We start from the raw sequence: 23,217 nt of genomic DNA, 5'->3' as shown, positions 1-23,217 counted from the left end.
TTGGGGGGGGTCTGTATTTGCTGGAGGACAGGGACATGATGATGATGAATTTGAAGTATGATTTCCACTAAATGAGACAGCTAATGTGTGACCTTTGCTTTGCCCTAATCATGGCTCTCATCACACGGCCATGCAGGCCAGTCCAAACACACACACACACACGAACACACACACAGTTCTCATCACACTCTCAGAGGTGCCGAGGGCATAAATGATTAGCCAGATGAGAGGAGCACGGCCTGTTAGCAGCTAATCACCCTCTCACTCTCAGCTATCATAGAAATTAAATCATACTTCTCTGTTTCTTTCTCACACACTTCTCCCTTCATTTCTTCCTCTTTCTCTTTTGCTCATTCTCTTAGCAAACTCTGCTTTTAGATTAGTCCTATGTAAAGTTAATTTCCATTTTAATCATTATAAATAAGGTTAATGTCCACTTATTCTTCATGAATAAATTGGTGATGTTAAAAAAAACAGTCCCTTGTTCTTCTTACTCCCATTTTTCCCAGCTTCTCATACCTCCTCCCTATCTTCTCTCTTCAAGTCTCCATTTCACTCTAATTTATTCCTTCCCTCATGCAAACAAGTTCTGCCCTTCATCCTCTCATCTTTTTCTCGTTTTTCCCTTTATATAAAAGACAAATCTTTATTTCCTCTCCCCTCTTCTGCTCGCTCGTTCATCAGTCCCATCCCTTTAATCCATCTTTCTGCCTCCAGCCACAGGATCCAGCTGTGTATGGCGAACACTCGGCGCTTGTGAGGAGCTCCAAACATTACCTGACGATACGTTACACACTTCTGCCTTTCCTCTACACACTCTTCTACAAAGCCCACACCACAGGGGAGACTGTTGTACGTCCTGTCATGCACGAGTAAGTCATTCACTGTATTGTAAATACTGTCAAGCCCTCATTATACCAGTTCTGTCAGAGACGCTTTGCATCAGAGGGTTGACCGTTTATAGTAAACAGTCATTACAAAGTAAGATATGGCTGGAAAGGGTCTGTTGTTTGAGGGAGTCGTCGTTCGGATCCTTTGAGCTAATCCCCCAAAACATAACTGAACTAGGCTGGACTTCACAATAGCATTTTCTCAGTATCTTTGGCTGCAGTCATGGGTGTTCAATGTGAACAAAGGGGGCTGAGAACACAGCCCTGAGGGACTAGAAATAAAGATATTCAGTTTACTGTCATAGAGGACTAAAGAAACCAGGAAATACTTCCTTTTGAAAAGCTTAATTTTGAGAATTTATACATCTCTTCTTAAAAAAGTGACTCAAACAATTAATTGATTATCAGAATGGTTGGCAATTCATTTAATAGTTGACAACTAATTGATACGAGGGAAACATTCCTCAATTAAAATCTACAGTGACTTTTTACAGACATGTTGCTTCAAGCCAGGTCTGCTCTCTTCTCTGTGCAACACAAGCAATGAACAGAAGTTTAGCTTTATGTTGATAGAGTATGTAAAATATTCTCAAGGGATCAGCTAAATAGCATGCATGAGGTAATAGAAACCCCCCACCAAAAACGACTCCAGAACACAAGGGGGAAATACGCCCGTTGTTCAAATGATCATTTTGGACATTAGCAACATGGCAAACACTTGCCTGATAACCACAAGAAATTAGCTCAACTGCTACATGGATTTCAGTGCTTGCTTACTACCAATGCAAAATTACACTGCTAATGAATACACAGAGATTTCTAATTGATACACAGCAGGATAGAAAAGTGAACAGCATGCACTAATCACATGCAAGCAGGCAGAACTCATAAATCAAATTAAGTGAATCTTGAACCACGAAATATAGCCAACAATAATGAAAAGCCATTAGCCAAAACATGAATGAAAGCACAAGCAGTGCAGAGGCAGATAGCCCGCCTATCCTGGCATAATGGTGAGTGGAAATCCAGTAAATGGTCTCCTGATAGAGCGATCTCAGTCCGACAGCAAAAACAGAACTCTGCTTCTGTTTGACACCCAGCGGACTGTCACATTTGTTTGTTTACTTCGCCACTGACTGACATTCATATTGTTTCTGAAAGAAGGTCCCATCGTGGTCCAACAGAAGGGGAGGTACTTTGGGTCTCTATTGACCGCTTCGGCTTTTTGCTACTTTACATCAATGTCACCGCCATATTGAAAAAGGCAAGACTGACCTGTGAACATGTGTAACCTGTGTAAATGGTCTGCATTTTTACTGGATGAAAAGCATGATGATGTTTATTACTTAACAGATTTCAATGAGTTGTGTTATACTATATTCAAGCATTCATGATCTACATGGACCTGATATTAAGATAGGAAAAAAAAATTAAATTTTTTCTATCTTAATATCAGGTCAGTCTTGCCCTTTTCAATATGGCGCTAACATTGATAACCATTGTGACATCTGCATAATTAGGTCTATGGTTGTATGAGTCAATCATTATAAAACATATTGCAAGAGCTGATGTCAGTTAACAAACAAGCAGAATTTCTGTGCTCTCCCTTAACCTTAATGCTTAACTATGCTTCACGTATCAATATTATTTATTTATTTGTTTATTATTCAAGATGTTGCTGTATTTGCTTGTTAAGGACATGGCAGGCAAAGAGGGAAAAAAAGACAGTTGTGTATTTTCGTCCCATCCTTAGATTTTGCTTTTGTGGAAATTTTAAGTGCCACTGTGAGTTTTTCCTTTACAAATCTCGAACGCATAATAAATGATGCGTGGAAACAGAGGTAATGTAACATTTAGCAAACTAACATCCCCAAAAGTTGTCATAGAACAGCGGCAGTGTACAGACAGGTACTTAGTGTCGAAGCAAAGAAGGACACGGTGCTTTTACACAAGAGCAAAATGGAAAAGTATATATCTAATTGATTCTATACACTTCTATGTTGCTCCCCAGGTTCTACTCTGACAGCAACACCTGGACAGTGGACCGCCAGTTCCTCTGGGGAAAACACCTGCTCATTACACCTGTACTGGACCCGGTGAGCCAACACACGAACCAAACAACAAAACATCCCAGAACACACACACATACAGTACATATGTGTATTTCTGCAAACATGGGAATGTTTGACTCTACAAAAAAAAACAACCTCTATGAATTTTATTTTATTTTAAATTTTATTTATTTTTTTTTTTATAGTTTTCACCATTTGTTCTTATACAAAATGATCTTACAGCAACATAACAATAACTTTCATTTTACACATTTTTCATTTTCTAATTGCTATAAACTTTTGAGACATTTTTCGATTTCATGTTTTGTGCATGATTATAAATAGTGATAAAACTAAATACAAAATAAAATGGGGAATTTCATCATTTTCTCCACATAATGGAACATTTTGACAGTAACCTTAGATGCCAACTGTCACATACACAATAGTTAATACATGTTGCTTTTTATGACAGGTAGCTGATGGCTGCACTAGTCTCACTCAATTCTGGATAAATTTTCCAAAATTATTGTCCCCATTAGTCACTTAGACACAAAAACATGGGATCCAAGGTCCGGGTTGAAGATTACTGAAGTTACCATTTGTTTGCCTTGAAATTGTCTTTACCACAAAACCTAAACATGTTGTGGTAAAGACATGTTGTGGAAATTAGATTTTTATTAATTGTGCAGATAAATGGTTGCTAACAGCTTTTTTGACTTCGACTCTGAGCATCTAATAGACATAAATTCAGCAGTAAGGACACACAGTAATATTTCAGAAGAAAGACCTTGATTTCATTAGTGTTTAAGGCCCAACATATCACATAAGCGGTGACTTGCTAACTTCTGGTTTCATAGAAATTAGAATTGTTTGGCTTCACAAAAACTGTCACAATGGAATTTGTGAAAACAGGCACGTTTAGATGAGAAAAATCATAAAAATAATCAATAAACAAAAGAAAATTGACATGGTATAAAGTAATACTGATATGAAACACTTTAATTTGAAATAATGTCATATTGTTTTACATATCTGAACTTGGAAACAGCTGACATGGACAAAAGCATCCAAGCATCCAATGAGAAATTTCAGTGAACATGCTTCAACCCTTCAAATACATGTGGTCATTCCAAATGTATGTGCATGTGCTGTAATATCTCAACACATGAAGTTTCCTATACAGTACATGTTGTACAGAGAGAAATGTGTCTTGCAGATGATGCAGATGAGATGAGTTACCCACACACACACACACTCATGCAGTCAAACACACACGCACACACACTCTGACCTCCACTGGGAAAACATGACATGGGATTTTCTTTGTTGCCCTCCCCTCCTCTCATCCCTCTTTCTTCTCTCTTTCATATCCTCCCTCTTTTCTCTCAGCTCTAATGAGAGCACTGACCTCATTACTAGCAGATTAGAAGTGTAGATAGAAGTGTGTGTGTGCGTGTGTGTTTGTGCATGTTTGTCTCAGTGTGTGTGCGTGCGTGCCCCTGTGTGTACGTGTAAACGTGTGTGTGTATGTGTGCATATACAGCGATTGCGGTCATGTCAAAGTGGCCTGATTAATAAGCAATTTAGCGTGGCCTCTTGTGAATTACGGAATAGTGGAAAGCGAATTGGATTCATAGTGGGGCCGGGGATAAAGTAACTTCAATCAGTGTGAAAAGTTTCTAATACGAGGAGTGGAGGGTTTATGCTTGCAGTGCCTCGGGGTTCGAGCTGTCCTTAGGGTAGCGAAAAGGAGAGGCCGTAAGGTGACTATGCAAGTTGTTATTTTTGTGAATCCAAAAGAGAAACAAGGCTAACGCAAATAGCAGTCAGAAGTGCACCTCCTTTAGGTGCTTTTAAGGTCAGAGGCTCAGCTGAACTGTAGTGTAATCGGAAAACAGGATAGGATAAAAAGAAATCCATTATCAGTGGGTGTGTTCAGGGCTGGCATCAATTATGACCAACCTTTAAAAGTAATGTGCTCTGCATCAAAGTGCCCTGATAATTGAATAGAGAGAAATGTCTGCAGTAGAACTTATGAAGAGCAAAATTCATGACCTTGCTTGTGGTGGTGCAGAAATGTCATGAATGAATTTACGGTACATTAGTTACTTAATAGGGAGTCAGATCACATGTGTGCTAAACATGTAGCCCTCATCTAGAAACTCTTTGGGTGCCACTGAAAACAACTGCAGGGACAGTTCGGTGGTAACACATCATTTGAGAGGGTGTGCATAAGCCTGTCATTGCTCTGTCATAAAACCTGTCATGAACATGAAGGAGTCTTTATGAATGTTTAGTCTGTCTGGAAAGAGCGGTTAGCCTACTTAAGTTACAAATACACCAGCTAACCACAATCTGTCCATCAGGTAACTTTATAAGCTAAATCACCTTAGTCTGTTGTCAAACTAGCCTTATAACAGTTAATGACATCTTTATGTCAAGTCTAAACTTATGTTGAAGTCCAGGAAATTATTAATGACATGCTTAGAGTGGTCTCATGCTGGCCAGTGTCAAAACCAACCACAGATGACAGTTTAACGTAATGGTAAAACATAAAGCTAAAGAGTTTCTTTATGTATGATAATGTCAAGTTGACCGACATACATTGACAGGTTATGACGTTTTGGTTAATGTCAAGTTGTCATAACAAAGACATTTCAAACAATGTCAGCTTTGCATTAACAATGACGTCACTGATCGAACACAATAACAGTCATAAACACTCTGCCAGAAGACTGCCATGCTTATGATAAGTGTCATGACAGGGTTATGATAGCCTAATGACAGTCTCATGTGCACCCCATCAAATAAAGTGTTACAAAGTTTGGTTATGGGGGCATAAATATCCAGTCCCCGACATACATATAGGATGCATTCAGCCCCACAGTTCTCCCTCCATGCATCAGGGCACACTCTTGACAGCTCTATGCTGGAAACCAGTTATTCACGCCACAGCCACATGTACAGTATATACCACTGGAATGAAAACTACAAGTAATTCTTTTTCTCTGCTTGAAGGAGTTCAAATTTAAAATCAATTTGGCCAGCCTATCATCCACAAACAGAGTGTGTAAGCTTTTGAACAGCATTTGTTCTTCTGCCCAGAATTTGGGTCAAACCAAACTTGAGCAAAACACCAAAGAATGCACCATGCTGCTTGATCAATACAGACAAGACCCCATACTGAAGCTCCCCTCCCACCTCTGCATACTGAAGTTCACGACAGCTAGAGAGAGATACCAAAAAGGTACGAGTTAGCGGGTAAAATATTTGATAGAAATGCCACAATATTGGCAGAATATAACCAATATACCCACAAGTGGCCTGTCTGTTGACCTACCTATTGACAACTAGTGTCAAGGTGGTTTTGAGGAAAGTGAATTATTACAGTATCTCAGACTTTAAGTGATAGTTCAGCATATTCGATGTGGAGTTGTATGAGGTACTTACTGATTGTCTTCAGTAAATGGTGGCAGGCACACCCCCATTTTGGAGAAGCAGTCAGTTTAAGTGGACTATAACTTTAGAATATTTCCACTGCTTTACTTTGACCTCAGACAAGCCAAATATTGCTCTCTACAAACCAACCAAACTCCACAGGCAAAATCAGTCATTTTATCTTGCAGAATACGAGAGCTGCTGATCTACCTTTTTGACGTGCCTAAATGCCTTTTGTTTTCTGCCTACTACCTATAGCAGTTCATGTCTTTGCTTCCCTGTTTGTGCCCATTTCTGCCTCTCCTGACTGTGAGCGTGCCAGCCAGCATTTACTGTAGGTAATGCACCGATTCTCAATAAGTACCTCATAAAACCCTGCATGAAATAACCCGAACTATTCCTTTAAGATGATAATATAACCTCGGTCTACCTGTCCAACACATTTTTTGTCTCACTTAGACTAACTTCAAATTATGATTTTCACCTTTTCTCTCACATTTTATAGAGTTTTTTTTCTCCCAGGACTGTGTGTAAATAACATCACACCACTTAACAGGGCCTGTTACATTTTGGCATGAAAACCTTAATCTTCTGTAGAAAAGTAACATAGCAGCACAGCGCATCACCCTGACACAAGCTTTGGAGGCATTTCAGACCTCTGCTCCAGCACTTGAAAAGGATTCTTTCCAAACGACAGATCTGATGTGGCTGAATATTCATCTTTTGTGGTGACAGGGTGCTGCTGAGCCACGGCACTGTGGTTTAAGCCAGGGTAAGGGCAGGCGTTAAGCACAGAGTGCCTGCTATCTGTTACAGATGCATCAGGCTGTGAAGGGCCACATGAAGAGATAGTGTCAGCCACTTGAGGAAGGTCACAGGCTGATCTTTAACAACCCCTCACATCCTACCTTCACTTTCCTTTTTCATTACTCTCATCTCTCTGTGTCTCTTTCTATTTATCGCTCTGTCCGCCTGCCTCTCCCTTTCTCTAATGATGCTCTTGCTCTATCATTCAGATCAGTCGAAGCTTTAACCTTGATCTCTGTGATAAACTGGGGAGATCTCCTGCACTCTCTCTCTGTCATCCCCTCTGGTCTTCATCCATGCTTCCACTATCCCTTCTCTTGCCCATTACTCCCTGTTCTTTTTTGCTCATCCTTTCATCAAATGTTGGCTCCCTTATCTCATCTGCATTCTCTTAATCAGCTGCTGTCAACTCACCCTTGTGATCCCGTTTCATTTCATCCCCCCGCCCCGCTCTCTGTTTCTGTGTCTCTCTCTGCCTCTCTCATCTACCTCAGCTACCATCTGATCATTCTGCCAGTATGAATCGTGGGCCCACCTGATCAAATCTTACCTTATGGCTAACTGAGCTTCAGTACTCTAAATGAGGATACAGGCCTCACGCCCTGTCCCTCTCAATCACAGTTAGCAGCCATGCTAAGTCCTGCAGTCCCTTCCCATTTGTCAGTGGGGTGAGTGATAGGCGCCGCGAGCAAATCAGACACCAGAAAACGAGCTATAGGGGGAGCATCCATTTCCCCGGGCTGTCATCCCACAGGCTGTGCAGCGCTTGTGACAGGTGATCCGCCTCAGACTGCAAATGTGGCCCCCAAAGCAGACTTTAAGTCATTTAATCCTGTTAGCAGGTCATTATAGCAATATGTCTCCATTACATATACCTCTTTATAGTGTTTCACACGTACAAACCCCAGTCATGACAGAGGTAGGTATGGACACTATGTAAACAGTGAATAAAAACAGAATGCAATGATTTGCAAATACTTTTTGACCTGTATTTAACTGAATACAATGCAAAGACAAAATATTTAAGTGATTAACTTGATTGTTTTTTTAAATGTGAGCTCATTCTGAATTTGATGCCTGCAACATGTTCCAAAAAAAGTTGGTAGAGGGCATGTATATCATTGTGTTATATCACCTTTATTTTTAACATCGCTCAGTAAATGTTTTGGAAGTGAGGACACTAATTGCTGAAGTTTTAAGATGAAATTCTTGCTTGATATATGACTCCAGGTGCTCAGCAGTCCAGGGTCTCTGTTGTCATATTTGCTGCTTTATAACGCACCACACATTTTCAGGTTTAGGTCCAGACATGTCCGGACTGCAGGCAGGTCTGTTTAGTAGCTGCACTATTTTACTACAGAGCCATGCAGTTGTAACACACGCAGACTGTGTATTGGCACCGTCTTGCTGAAATAAGCATGGATGTCTCTGAAAAAGACGTCATCTGGATGACAGCATGTGTTAGTTCAAAAATCTGTATGTCACAGATTTGACAGTCAGCCGTGCCATGGGTAGTAAAACACCCCCATACCCTCACAGATGCTGGCTTTTGAAATTTGTGCTGGTAACAATCTGTAACAATCAAACTGTCATTTTTGTTCTTTAGCCCAGAGGACACATAATTTACAAAAACAATTTGAAATGTGACCTTGTTTGACCCCAGCACAGATTTCCATTTTAACGGAGATCAGTGGCATTTCTGGAGTTTGTTGATATAGCCTATGGCTTTTGCTTTGCATGGTAGAGTCTTAACTGTTGCTGAGTCCATGTACTAATATTCTTTATGCAGTTGGTTTTTAGTGCAGTGCTGCCTGGTTCTGGGTATTCAATAGGTTTCTGCAGGTTCTCTGAATCTTTTAATAATATTATGGACGAATGGTGAAATCCCTTAATCCTCAAATTTGTTGCAATTGTGTATTGAGAAACATTGTTAAACTGTGGGACCATTTTCCCATGGAGTTTTTGGGCGAACCTCATCCCTTGCTTCAACAAGCCTTTTGAGGATAAGCCTTTCTTACAGTCTTTTGTTGCCCTCAGTCCAACTTTTTTGAAAAGTTTTGCAGGTATCAAATTTAGAAAGAGTGTATATTTACAAAAAAACAATAAAAGCGGTTGCAGACAATGAATGAATGAATAAAGCTGATGGGCCCCAGGGGGCCACAAAATAGGACATGCTGCTGAAGAGTGAGAAAGAGAAAGGGAGCAAGATGTTGGCGCCGCTGGTGTGAGTTTGACAGACGGCTTTGGCCTACACAGCTGACATAGTGTATTTCACAATTTGGCGTGTTTCTGAGAAGGACCTGCGGTTTGCTCTTTCTTTCGCTCTTTCTGTGTTTATCTCTCTCTCCCCCTCTGTTCTGCCCTGTCAGAAAGAGCAGGGAAGTGACAACGCTATCAAAGGCTTGGCGCTCTTCTATTGATTGCTCCTGTCTGTCCACCACCTAAAGCCATCAAAGGGTGTCACCTATCAGTCGTCGCTTGATGCTGTCTTTCCCATCATCTGTTGCACCATAGCACTGTAGTCTGAAATGTCACAAGGGCTTTGTGGAAACTTTATATCAGATGATAGGCAGTTTTTAAAATAACCCTCCTTGATGGAAACATTTTATCTTCTTCTTATTTATTATTAAGTCGCAGTGATTTATAGCAGCAAGACGTATCTATGCTTCCTTTGAGGTGTATTGTGGCGTCTCTCCTCATGTTTAGCCTTGTAAGATTAAAGTGTCAGGCTTGGCGCAGTGAGCTAAAGCAGGTGTTACAGGCTGCAAACACAAATCAAACACAGGCTTGCTTTCACACAAAACACAAAGCTGAAACCTATTGATGTCTTCTCCACAAGTCAGAGGCATATAATGTATTTTAGGGTTGCACAATAATTGAAATATTTTTGAAATCACAACATGGCCAACTGCGATATCCAAATCACACAAGCTGCAATTTTTTGATAAAGAGAAAATGTGTGACAAAACAGCATTTTAAAGAAGTACTGTCGTGCTGCAGAGATGCTCTGGCCTAAAAATCTTGTTTTCTAGATGTAAGAAAACGTATTTGTTTGGTACAAACCCCAACAAAAGTCACATTGTTGTGTTTTTAAGTTTGTTGTTGCTGTTAAAATGAAATTTATGATGCCGAAATTGTCATTCCCACTCATCATGACCAATTTTGCAATCGCAATGTCTGTCAGAATAATTGCAATGTGGATTCTTTTAGGCAGAACCTATTTGCACCCAGGCATCAGTAGCCAACAATGCTATTTGCACCAGGGGTGGAATAGTCAATGTGACTATTCACACCCAGGTGTATATAGCCTTGCATGATAGACACAAGCACCCAGGTATTCAGAGCCAACAATGCTACTTGCACCCAGGATATAAGAATCACACTATTTTTTTCCTAAACTTAACCAAGTAGTTTTATTTCCTTAACCTTGAAGATTTGTTGCCAAAACCTAACCAAGTACTTTTTTTTGCCTTAAACCAAATTACAACTGAAAACTGCAAAATAATAGAATGATTTAAAAAATAAGTTTACATAAATAAGTTATGCGTCATCACTGACTTTCAGGTCTTGTGCAGACCTAATGTAATACAAAAAAACCTAAAGATTTAAATAGTTCTTTATATGTGCACACATATTAAGACATATTTTGTGCTTGTTTTCTCCAGGGAACGGACCATGTAAACGCATATATCCCAGACGCTGTGTGGTATGACTACGAAACGGTAAGACTATTCTGCTCACTTCTTCCTCTTCACATGTGTCTTAACAGAAATGATCAGTACTGTGATAACTGCAATTATGATCATTGCATCTGGTGAAATTGTTGCTGGCATACCTGTAAATTAAAGGTCCAGTGTGGTATGATTTTGTGGGATTTATTCAGAGAATAGATTAGTGTAAAATCACCCAAAAAAGAGGAATTGCCGTGCTTCTGTTACATTAGAATAAGCTGATATATCTACAGAGAAAGCAGGAGGCCACCATGTTTAACTGCCATGTTTCTAGAGTTGTCCAGAACAGACAAATTAAACACTGGCTTTAGATACGCATACACATTTTTGTATATTTCATGGCAACTGCAGGTTCTCCTATATGTTTAGAAGGGGAGGGTGAAACAAGGTGTTTGTAATCAACAACCTCACAACTAGAAGCAACTAAATCCTACACACTGGACCTTTTAATACTGTATACTTGGGGCAGATATTGCGGACACTTCATGTCCTCTAGTTCAAATAGTTGCTGAAATATTTTCTCCTTGAGAACAAAAAGGCATGTACCAAGCTGATGGTTCTCCATGTGAAGTGCACATGCTATAGATAGCATTCTTTTCTATCTCATGATGGCCATGAAATTCTTTCTAATAGGCAGTGTGAGAACATTCAATACATAATTTAATTAGACAGCACAGTATGGGTGTTTCTTATGTTTTCCTTCCCCTAATTTACATACAGACAGAAGACAGGAGTGAGAATATTATGAACAGCTTTCAATATAATGCAATCCGATTCAAAACCACAAAGCATAAAAAATTAGCATAGAGTTGAATCAACATCTCTTTGATACAGTCTTAAGAAACTGAACATCATAAGCCTCATAAATATGATAAACAGGAAAATGGGACGACAAACAGGCTAAACAGGATTAATTGCAGGGGTATTGTATTGGAATGCATTGGATTGTGCAGGTGTACCTAATTAATTGGTAACATAAATGTGTAGTGCTTAACAAAACCGATTGCAAAGGGGGCTTATAATAAACAGAAAATAACACGTACACAAAGAACATGTATCACATGAAAGTCTTTGCCTGGAGTTCTTTGTTCGAGACTGAGAGACGAGAGCGATAAGACAGAGCGAGAGCGAGGACAAAGATAGAGTGAAAGAGGGGACAGGGAGGAGAGGAGAGAGACTATCTCTCTGACAGAGAGATAAAAGAGGTGTTGAGCTCCTTTGGGACCTTATTTGGGCGTCACAGTGGCGATGTAAAGCGCCCACTGATCAGATGAACGATTAGATTGGCTGTCTTGCCGCCGGCCCCTTGTCCTGGTTGGTCCCCTGTGATTATCTGGGTAGGAGGATGGAAGGGTGGGGAGGGAGGAGAAGGGGGGGGGGGGGTATTGATGTAGTGAAAATGACCATGAAAAACAAGTTAGAGAGGAAAGAAATAAAACAAAAACAGAGGGATAAAAGCGAAAAACAGACAGGAAAGTGAAACGTGAGATGAAAAGAGAGGGGAAAAACAGGGACAAGAGAGAAGATGAGAAGAAGAAACGGGGGATGGCGATTACTGTATATAGAGGAGTGGGATGAAGGGAGGATTGGACAGCAGGAATAAGGAGGAGAAGAAGAGAAGACAAGGCTAGAGAAGACCTCCTTAAGGCAGACAATGAGGGGGTGATAAGATCTGAAATTGCTTGTAGACGCTCCACTAACTCCAGCCCACACACTTGCCCATACTCTACTGTACTGCATAAAATGGTACATGCACACACACACACACACACACACACACACACACACACACACACACCTCCATGGGAATGGAGGGAAACGGGATAAAAAAAGAATTAGAGCACCACAAGAGAGAATAACAGGACGTGGAGAAGGAAGTAGGTAGAAGGAGAGTGAGAGGAGATGGAGAGAAGAGAGTTTTAAATTGTTTTAGGCTGGTCCTCAGTCCTCGGGGGATCAGAAATTAACTGTGCTCTATCTGGGCCCTGAGAGAAACGAGTGTAGGGGCAGAGACAGAGAGAAATTCGTCTCCTCGTCTTAAATGAGTACACAGACCTGCACAGTCTCACATTTTATCATTGCAATACCAAAAATAACACATTCAACGTTCTGCTTAAGTATTTTCTAAACTTCCATGCAGTCAAGCCTGTTGCTCAGAATAAGGCTATATTTGTTAGTTGAACGAGAACTTATATTTAAAGGATCAGTTCACCAAAATCAGAAAAATACATAGTTTCACACTTATCCTTACTAGTATAGCCATGTGAGTTTGATTTTATTCACTGAGATTTTCCTTTGTTTCTTTTTTTTCAACATATTTTTTATGCCCTAACCTGCACCAATGTATAAACATGTTTGGTTTTTTTTTTCATAAATCAGCGCTATTCCCCATCAAGCACCTGGCGTCATTTTAACACTGTATTTTGGGTTAAATCTGGTCGGTCCATCATGCCCAAATATAGATGTTGGGCTGTGTTTAGTTGGCCTGATTTGGTCCAAAAATACCCTTTGAAATTTGGGCTGTGATGAGTCCATCCGATCTGGTCCAAAAATACATGTTGAAATTTGTCTTGTGTTTAGTCCACCCAGTTCTGTTCAAATGTAGTCCAATTTTGGACATGTGTTTCAGGCTGAATTTAGCCCCAATACTGCCATGTTAATCGCATCGCAGCACATTGTGTGGCCTCATGGCCGAGAGACTGAACGGCGCTCAGTGTTGCAGAAACAGCCATAACTTGAGAGTTGTTGCCGTGCTGTTTATCATGGGGTCGTCAGTCGAGGGCTCGAGACTGCAGTCAGGTGGAGCTTCTGCATCCATCAGAACTACAACTACCATTACGTAGAGTGTTAGCAAAAAAAAAACACACAAAAAAACAAATGTGCTTGTATTAGCACATTTGAAAATGAGTGTGTAATGTCACAGATTCCCTGTTCCCCGGTTTTTTTTTTTTTTATTCGGCTAAAGAAAGTGGCTCAAGGTTTAAGAGTTTTGTTACTATTTAAGTGTTTTCTGAGACTGCACTAACAACAAAGAAAAAACAGAATATGTCCATAAATTATTGTGTACCTATATCCATGAAGGCTCATGCTCAGAAGATATCCATCATTGATCAGTGATTAAAATTCTCCAATTAAGAAAATAACAGAAACCAAAAAGGGTTAATCTCTCATTTTCCAAAATAAAAGTATGCATATCTTTGTAAAATATGTTATACTAATTAATACTCTGCAATATTTATATCTAATTAAAAATCAGGCAAGATATTCTCCCTTAGGTTTTCTACTATGGCCCAGACTTTTATTTGTTGAGCTCACATGTGTGTAATATTGCAATAAAAAATCCCTGTGCTTCTTCGTTGTTTGATATCCTAGGAACTATTTTTTTCAGTAAAAAGTGGTCCAAATGAAAAGTGTGCAGAGCATCCAGAGTAAACAAACCATAATCCAGGCCTGTTTGCATGGATACCACTGTGTCACCCACAGTGAAGAAAAAGTTGTTTTTAAACCAACCCTTCAAAGCATTTTTTGATGACTTTATTCTGTAAGCTTATGAAACGAAACTGGCAACAGCTGATGCAATCAGATTCAAATATCTGATATTCCTATGAGTGGAATTAATAGTTTAGAAGGCCAAAAATCATCATCAACATCTCTAGGTTTAGTTGCCTGTCGTAACGCAAGAATCAGTATCGTATCCTGTGTTCGCTGTGTTTGATTGCAAAGCGTCTTTGGACCCACAAGGTTGCACACCCTGACAAATAACCGATGCATTTACAGCAGTGGCAAACACAGATTTTCCCAGTGTTTCTGCTTCAGTCTCAGCGGGGCCTCAGAAAAAGTCCAGCTGCATCGGAGAGTCGGCAATTTCACGCAAGCCCAAAGCCAGTATTTTCCAGCCCAAGCTCGTGCAAAATTATGACCACTGTCCCGACCTTGAAACGGGCAGTGCGCTGATTCTGTTGCTCACAAAACATCGCATGGGGGAATTTAAGTGAGTTAATGTGGTCTGTTGTCTACCAATCAGATGGAACAACTGGCAGACCGCAAGAGACACATTAATATGTATCTGCCAGCTGAGAAGCTTGGTTTACACATCAGAGGTGGTGCGATCCTCCCCACTCAGAGACCAGATGTCACCACCACATACAGGTACACACACATACATACACACATACAGTTCCCACTTAAAATTATGTTGAAAGATTTTAACAGGCTGTCACATACAGTAATTACGTGTGATGTGTGTTCAACAAACACATTTTCACTCGACTGCATGTAATCAGAAATGTTTCATTTCTTTCATTCGCGTGGACAGATGTATTTATTGAAATGTAAGTACGTGTGTGGTGTTTGTACTTTAGCATATGTTTGTGTGTCTGTCTCTAGTCGTCGTCATCCCATGGGTTTGATCGTTGCCCTCGATGACAAACTCCAGGCAGCTGGGGAGCTATTCTGGGACGATGGAGATTCCAGAGGTATTGTGTGCAAATGTGTCAGTGTGTGGTGTGAAAGGACTGTACTGACGCCCCTAACTTGTGAAGTGTGAGGCAACACACGAGTCTGTAGGTGGGTTTCCATCCACTTTTTTTTTTTTAAGTGCATGTTCAATTTGAGCATGAAAAAAGTGGAAATACTGAAAATAAATACAGAAATGAATGAACCTTAAACTATGGCCTGATGGCTGGATTTTGTGCTTGGCTGGGGTGAAAAAGTTGTGTGTTGTAATGACAAAATTGCAAAATTGAAACTGAAAAAGGGAACAGACTTATCAAATAAATTGTGAGGCACATGAAGCATGTGAACATCCACTAAAGGCTCAAATAAAGAAAGAAACAAGTGGATTGATGAGAAATGTTGAAATGAATACATGCAACAAACTTGTCTTTTTATGTCTTTTACATTGTTTTCGTCTTTTACATTGGTCTTGTTACATCCTTAGAGTAAAACGTAAAAACTTGACTTGAGTACAATAACAAAATATTAATACACAGTTACTTTCTACATTTGGAAAGTTCAATCCCTATCAGTCATTATCATTCAGTTACTTCAGTAGTTGTGTCAAACTGCTGTAATAACGCTTCCACTTTTTCCCCTTTCTTTTCTACAGACACAGTTAAAACAGGAAACTACATCCACTACGAGTTCTCTGCTGTCTATGTAAGTTTCCAGCTCACACATCAACACCATCTTTTAAATCCACATATTCTTTCTGATCTGAACTCAAGTTCAAAGTTCAAAACCACCAGAGACTTTAGACTTTTCCAGTGCAGAACCACAAGCATGATTGATCCATGTTACACTGCTGAAGCTTTGTTGGATCAAGTACCCCATGTTCCCACTTCACTCTCCGCATTGAGGATTGCCTTGCATGTTTAATGTATGACAGTGATGCTCTTCGTGTACGTTAGCATTACACTAGGGGAGTGGGCTTACGGACTAGAAATCAATCAGAAAGGCTGCTGGACTGATGGACGAGAGTTTTGGGAGTCTATAAGCTGGTTGCTTCATCAGTCGCCTATTCAAAACAGCAATAAGAGAAAACAATATTATAGCAGAATGTAAATTAAATTAATAAAAAATAGCATTTTAAGTTTGAGAATATGCAGTAGCTTTAATGGGCTCAAATTAGATACATAATTGTGTGTCTTCTGCCTTATAGGGAGTACTGAAAATGCAGGTGACCCATGCTGGTTACAAGGACCCGAACAACCTGAAGTTTGAGAACATTACTGTACTCGGTGTGACTCAACCTCCGTTGTCCGTCTCTGTGACTAAAGGAAGCTCTACCACCACAGTGCCAGACGCCAACATACATTACAACGGAGACAAGAAGGTAAACACGCAGACATCCTCATGCAGAAATGCAATTTCTTTTTTTTTTTTCATGCCAGGGGAAATTACACTATGACACTGACAATAAGAACAATGTAAAGTGTCGTCTTCGCTTGTAGTGATGAACCCACACAGAATTATCTCTTGATTCTGCGGTTCCCCTCAGCTGAACATCTTTCAGTTCATTGTTTTGGTTGTTGTTTTTAACACTGGTATTGATATTGGCCCAGAATTTCACAATTAGTACATCCCTAAATGAATGCTGATGTTGCTCCATGTCGGCTGAATGTGTAGAAGGTTTGCCATACTTCAACTTCATAATGTGATAATATGTGTCAGTGTTGTGTTTAAAGCTTGTTTTACTACCTTCAAATGGCCCAAAACAATTTGCATTCCCACTGCATTATATACTTAACCACATGTGGGGATGCCAAATTGCACAACTGAACTACAGTGCATAGTCACGCACATATTTTCAAGTATTTCCACAGAGCAACTTGCTGAACTGATGCAGGACAGATGCAGGGTGAATGAGTTTTACAGTGGCTACTCTTGTAGGCGTCTGCCATCTGTTTCAATACAACCGGGAGTGAAACCATTACTGTACATTTCAAGGTTAGCCTCTAAGTGTAAGAAATGATAACAGTTTACCTTAGGTGAGGATCATAAAAGCTTTGCACGAGTGTGTTTGTGTGTGTGCGTGTGAGAGGACAGACAGAATAAGTGAGAAGGAATGACTAAGAGCGATGATCCCACAGTAAGCGCCCAGGGTTATGAGCAAAAGGCAAGAGTCTATAAAGTGCCAAGAAGTTCAGTTAAGTAATACTAGAAAGATTTGCTTTGTGCACTTGTGTATATTTACGTGTGCATACGTGTTTGTGTGTGTGTGGTTGCGTGCTAAGCTTGTGTATGTCCTCAAGGTCTCTGTGGTCACACACGCGAGCATGCATTTATCAAATGACTCTCAGCGGTAATCATTTCCTGGGGGTGAAGGGTAAATGTGCTGTTAAACCTAAACTCCGGCTTGTCATGTCCATCAGTCTTTGTATGCCTGGTCCGACTGGGCCTTGAATATAGCTCACAGCCGCCAAACATCATTAGTTCCATATACACTTGAATAGAACAACACGAGTCACATTGACTCCATATGTTTTATTACCTTTTTTTTTTTGTGGTTGTTGTTACTCGATTATGCTTTTTTAACCACTTCACGGCCATCTATATGGTTCACAATGTGTGTGTAAATTGCTTCCTACACAGTCCCACTTTACAATATTCATCATTAATAAATAGTTAATTGATAGTTGGACCACCCAAACGATGCTTATTGATGTGCATTATATGATGAGGTATTATAATCATCAGTCACAACTTTGTAATAGCATCAAAATAATATTAATAGATGATTAACAAACCACTTGTTGCCCATTAACGAAGTGTTACAATATGATATGATTAAAATGATTACCGTTGATTGATTGACAGTAAAATAAATATTAGCCAAACTATAATTAACTATTTTTTTAATTTATTTAATTTATTTACCATTTTTAATGATGGTTGTTATAAATTATTACCCCTTCTTGTCCTTCTTTCTCGTCCTCCTCAGATTCCTCTCCCTTCACTTTCTGTATTTATCCCTCTGCCCCCTGCTTTCTTTTCAGTCTCTCTGGTCTTTTCTTCTTTCTAAATATGCCTTCTTGTGTGCTTTTGTGTGTCCTGCATTGATGCATTTTACACAATAGAATCCCTGAAGCAAAATGACTGATGAAGATCCCGGAAGTCTCCTCACCAGCTGAGGATGTATCAGATGATGACTGTAGCGACTGGAGTGAAAGGGGGCTTCCCAAGATTTGTTGTGAGAAAGACTCATAATTCCCGGCAGAGGCTGTTGAAACAGCGAGGGAAATTAACAGCTGTGTCTTAATTGATCGCGCACGCAACGTCAAGCACACGTTCTGTCTCAAGGAAGCATGTCTTGGCTCACTTGCACAAGAAAGCTGTTCACTCTGAGGCGACTTGGGAAGAACGTTCTCACACAGGCATCCTTGGATTTAATAATCACTACTTCCTCCCACCTTTCTCCACCCTTTCACTTCAGGTTCTATTCCTGCGAGGCCTCTCCTTGACACTGGGGGAGACCTATGTGGTGCAGTGGGAACTGATGACAGAGGACAAGCATCGCTTTGACTGCCATCCAGAGGAGAATGCAGATGAAGCTAAGTGCAAAGCCAGAGGCTGCATCTGGATGGTGAGGGATGACACATACGCATATTACTATTCATTATCATACATAAGTTTATTGTTTAACAGCTATAAAATTCTGATACGCTTTCCTTTCTCTCCGTATTCAGCCAAGCAACTTAGAACGTGTTCCATGGTGCTTCTACCCACGTGACTACGGATACTCGGTTACAGGATCCAGTGAAGACAACTCAGGCATGATCATTGATATCAGTCGGAACAAGAAGTACACGAGCACTGGCCGTGCAGGTTCTCCAGACATCGACAAACTCCGCGTTGAGATCCGTTACCACCGCAGCGACATGCTGCAGTTCAAGGTATGTGTTTGTTTGTGCTTGTAACGGCTCGTTCCCTTGCATATCATCTTCAGTGTCTTTCTCTGATGCTTTGTCTTTATTTCAATGCATCCGCCCTGCTTGCTTGCTTCACATATACACACGCACATATAAATACACTTAACACACTGACATCCCCTCTCTGTCCAGATCTGGGACCCATCCACAGATCGTTACGAGGTTCCAGTGCCGCTGTCGGTTCCTGCTGCACCTGAGACTGATGAGAGCAAGAGGCTTTACAAGGTCCAATTTACCAATAATCCATTTGGAATCCAGGTCATAAGGAAAAGCACAGGAAACAAGATGTAAGTGTTTCATGTTGATTTATTTTATTTCGTAGGATATCTTTCACTGGTTCATATTCTAAGACAATTTGGCATCCACCACAGAACTTGGTATTAAATATTGTTTGGATTTTAACAGTTAATTCATTTAGTTAATTCATTTGTCAGCATAAAAAAAATTGCAACACAGGTATTAACGTCATCATAGCTTTGTTTTGTCCATAATTTTAACATTTTAAATGTGATCTCTAAAAACTCTTCACGTTAGTGATGTCTGAAATCACAGCAGCTCCTCTCTGACTTGCTCTTTTGTTGAAATGTGAAGTTTAACCTGTGATGGTGAAGGGCTTATGGAAAATGGAGTTTGTTAAAAAAAAAAAAAAAGCTGAATAAAAAATGCTATTAGATTGTTTGTTTTTCTTTTTAATATATTATCTAAAAATATGGAATGAAACACCTGCAATAATTTTTTTTTTTTTTCCAAGGCTAGATTTTTTAGTAATTTGTCTTATTACTATTATTAAATGTCAGTGTGATTTTTAATTAGGATCCTAACAGTAGAACATAAGGCAGATAATAAGAGAGAAAAATAAGGTTCCTCTCCTCCTCCTCCTAGCGCTCCTAATAAACAAAAAGAATCCGTCAGAGCCAGCTTGAAAGCCAAAACGACGGTGTTTGGTGACCCGGGAATGAGACAATCACCAGTGTTCAATCAACTATGTTTCTCCAGAATCGCCTACCCCAGCTTTTAAAAACAAAGAAAAAAGAAAGGTTTAATAAATAAATAAATCATAAACTGTCCTTATCATTAAGGTAAATGAATATCCATCCCATGCTACATTTTGTTTTCACAAGCACGATATAACCCCTTCTCGTTGTCCCTTGAATTGGCCTCTGTAGGACAGTGATTCACCAGGCCATTTTCGGCAATATAGATGCTCCCATTAACAAGCAATAAAGTGAGACATGGGATAAAAATTCTGTTCAACTATTTCCAGGCAGGAAAGTCTTTTTTTTTTGTCCCCAGTGAACTTAAAGTAACAGTGCTGAGTCAACTCCTCTGGCACTGTTACCCAATCAGATATGCTCAGGAAAGTTGCCGTGCGTATCAGCGCCTAAAGTAGTTTCCTCTTGTTCAGCAGTCGTGATGATGTCACATGAAGCAGTCGAGCATCGGAGAGTCTTTTCAAAGCATATCTTTAAGCCACGGTGACATTATTTTGTGGTTAAGCCTCCGTGTTTTTAGAAGTGTCAGTTGAAATTTTTGCTAATTAAAATTTATGAAGTATGCTGAAGGGATGCCTGCAGTTCCTATGGGTTATTATGCTTATTTGTGTCAAACATATTTTGAATAACTCCCTTTGACAATAATTCCCTCTCGCTCTTTCCTTCCATCTCTCACTGATTTAATCCTCTGTCACTTTTCTCAGTTGGGACTCCGGTGTGCCAGGTTTAACATTCTCAAACCAGTTCATCCAAGTGTCTACTCTGCTGTCATCCGACTTTGTCTACGGCTTTGGAGAGACGGAGCATCCCACCTATAAACACAACCTCAACTATCACACCTGGGGAATGTTCAGCAAGGACCAGCCACCCGGCGTAAGTATCGCATGAAGAACGTGTTCACATCAACTTCGTTTGGGTCGGTTGTGTCGAACCCTGGAGCAAAAGGGTGGTTTTGGTACAATCACTGGTGAACATTCAGTGTTTCCCCTACTATTGTGCCCCGCTTGACAGAAGCCAAATATTTAATTATTTACCTTGTTAATGCGTAAATTTGCATTTCATTGTAGCTCAGTGTCAGAGCGGTCAGTCAGGTCTCTGTGTGCTTCACCAGTGAACGGAGTGGAGCAGTTACTCGAGTTGACATCTCATTTTTTAAAGTCAGTGTGTGTCAGTTCAGTACTTTTGTAGCTTCTGACTGAATCTCCGTTGTTTTAAGTTTAGTTTATCTCCTGTGTTGATGTTTGCACTTTCAGGCTGATTTATTTTATTGTTTCATGTTCTCTTTCAGCTGATAGGAGTTGTGTTAAGTTACTTCTGATGAAAACATCATTTCCTGATTTGGCTTTTAAATAACAAAACAATTGGGGACTTTTATTTTCAGGAATTTGAGGAACTGAACCTTTACGTGTGAACCAGCTGTAACTTCACACACATGCACCCATGTGAAAACATGAGCACTGCACTCAGGTTTATCGGGTTAAGCAGTTATATCACTGTTGATGCATATTTTTCGAGCATATCATCTGCTTGATGGGATGTTTGACTGCTACCTGTTTCCATGAACAAAATTTGACATTGGACTCAAATATTGTTCACTCCTTTCCTTTTAAAGCATTGGAATATTCCATCAAAACCAATTTTCTGCTTGTTATGGCATATGTTAGAGAGCACTCTGCACTGAATGTCTTTAGTGTCACACCCTCCAGAGACTGCAGAGGTGACTTGTAAACAACCTTCCCGCACAGTATGTATGTAAACTCACATTTGTGTCACTTTGATGCGATGCTGCTGATAAGAACGGCGCTTATAGAGTGTCATCATGTTTTCCCTACCGGTGTCAAGGCCAGACAGGATGAGGTTTCCACCTGCATCAGCATTATCAAGCCTAATTGCTGAGCTGTCAAGACAGCTCCACAGGGTTCAGACTAATGTTATGGGGCCCCTCGGAGAGCAAGGGAATTAGAGTCAGAAAAAAAAGAGGGAAAAGGGAAAGAGGATGAAATGAGAAAAAAATATAGAGCAGGCAGGATGACTTGAACTCTGTATTTACACAGCATTTGATATACTAATATAAAACCGGATAAGACTACACTATAAATAGGAGTTCACCACATAAACACTTCCTTGATTGGCTTAATCTAAATTAGGTCATAGTAAGACTAATCATAGTAAAAGTAATACTTAGAGCATTAACTGTGGTCACATTATTTAAAGACAAACTAAATCCACTTTTTTTAAGTTTGTAAATTATGTGTTAAGTCACTTTATCGCACCTCACTTATTTTTTTACAATGAATATCCAATAGTTCTCCAGAGCGCCTCAGAAAATCTTTAAAAAATCAATTTTCTGGCGCAAATTTACACCGTCCCTACCACTCATTTATGTTCCCTATTCACTCAGACTCAGAGTCACTCTCCATTGCCTGTGCTACATATATCGAAGCTAAGCTAAGCTAGTCTGTTAGTGAAGGTGGAGACTCAGGCAACTAACCCTTACCAAGTACCACATATTTTTGCTCCGCTGAGCAAAATTAGTACTTCGCCTCAGCAAACTTTCTCATTTTTCCTGAAAAGGCAACATAGAGGGTCACATCTAGAGTTAGCTACTGTTAGCAAAACACTAGCTAACTAGCTAGCTGATGATTGATGTATATTCGCTAGCATTTTGCTAACATTAGCTAACTTAAGATGTGAATATATGTGACTTTTACAATGTCCCCAGCAACGTCTTTTAAATATCGTCAAAATTTTGGTTTCCTTTCAGCATATATGAATCTAGCACATAGTATATCTATGTACAGGAAACAGGAAAGAAGTAATACAAAGGAGAATATACGAAAATATATGCAGTGATTGACTCAGGTTGTCTGAGGGGC

At 39.9% G+C, this 23,217-nt stretch overlaps 1 protein-coding gene across 1 annotated transcript in view; it reads left to right on the top strand.

Annotated features, from left to right (window-relative positions):
- si (sucrase-isomaltase) overlaps positions 1 to 23,217 on the top strand; it is a 96,969-nt gene that overhangs the window by 35,174 nt on the left and 38,578 nt on the right. The window contains exons 18-28 of the mRNA XM_084717328.1: positions 718 to 872; positions 2,902 to 2,986; positions 10,855 to 10,911; positions 14,945 to 15,069; positions 15,307 to 15,395; positions 16,028 to 16,077; positions 16,580 to 16,753; positions 18,854 to 19,003; positions 19,107 to 19,313; positions 19,482 to 19,636; positions 21,046 to 21,214. Coding sequence (XP_084573454.1) covers positions 718 to 872; positions 2,902 to 2,986; positions 10,855 to 10,911; positions 14,945 to 15,069; positions 15,307 to 15,395; positions 16,028 to 16,077; positions 16,580 to 16,753; positions 18,854 to 19,003; positions 19,107 to 19,313; positions 19,482 to 19,636; positions 21,046 to 21,214 — 1,416 coding nt within the window. The remainder of the gene's footprint in view (positions 1 to 717; positions 873 to 2,901; positions 2,987 to 10,854; positions 10,912 to 14,944; positions 15,070 to 15,306; positions 15,396 to 16,027; positions 16,078 to 16,579; positions 16,754 to 18,853; positions 19,004 to 19,106; positions 19,314 to 19,481; positions 19,637 to 21,045; positions 21,215 to 23,217) is intronic.

The sequence above is a fragment of the Lutjanus erythropterus genome, chromosome 4, assembly GCF_056507025.1.
Source record: "Lutjanus erythropterus isolate fLutEry1 chromosome 4, fLutEry1.hap2, whole genome shotgun sequence".
Classification (NCBI taxonomy): domain Eukaryota; kingdom Metazoa; phylum Chordata; class Actinopteri; order Lutjaniformes; family Lutjanidae; genus Lutjanus; species Lutjanus erythropterus.
Note: the sequence above shows the minus strand (reverse complement) of the source record. Positions and strands in the feature narration are given on the sequence as shown.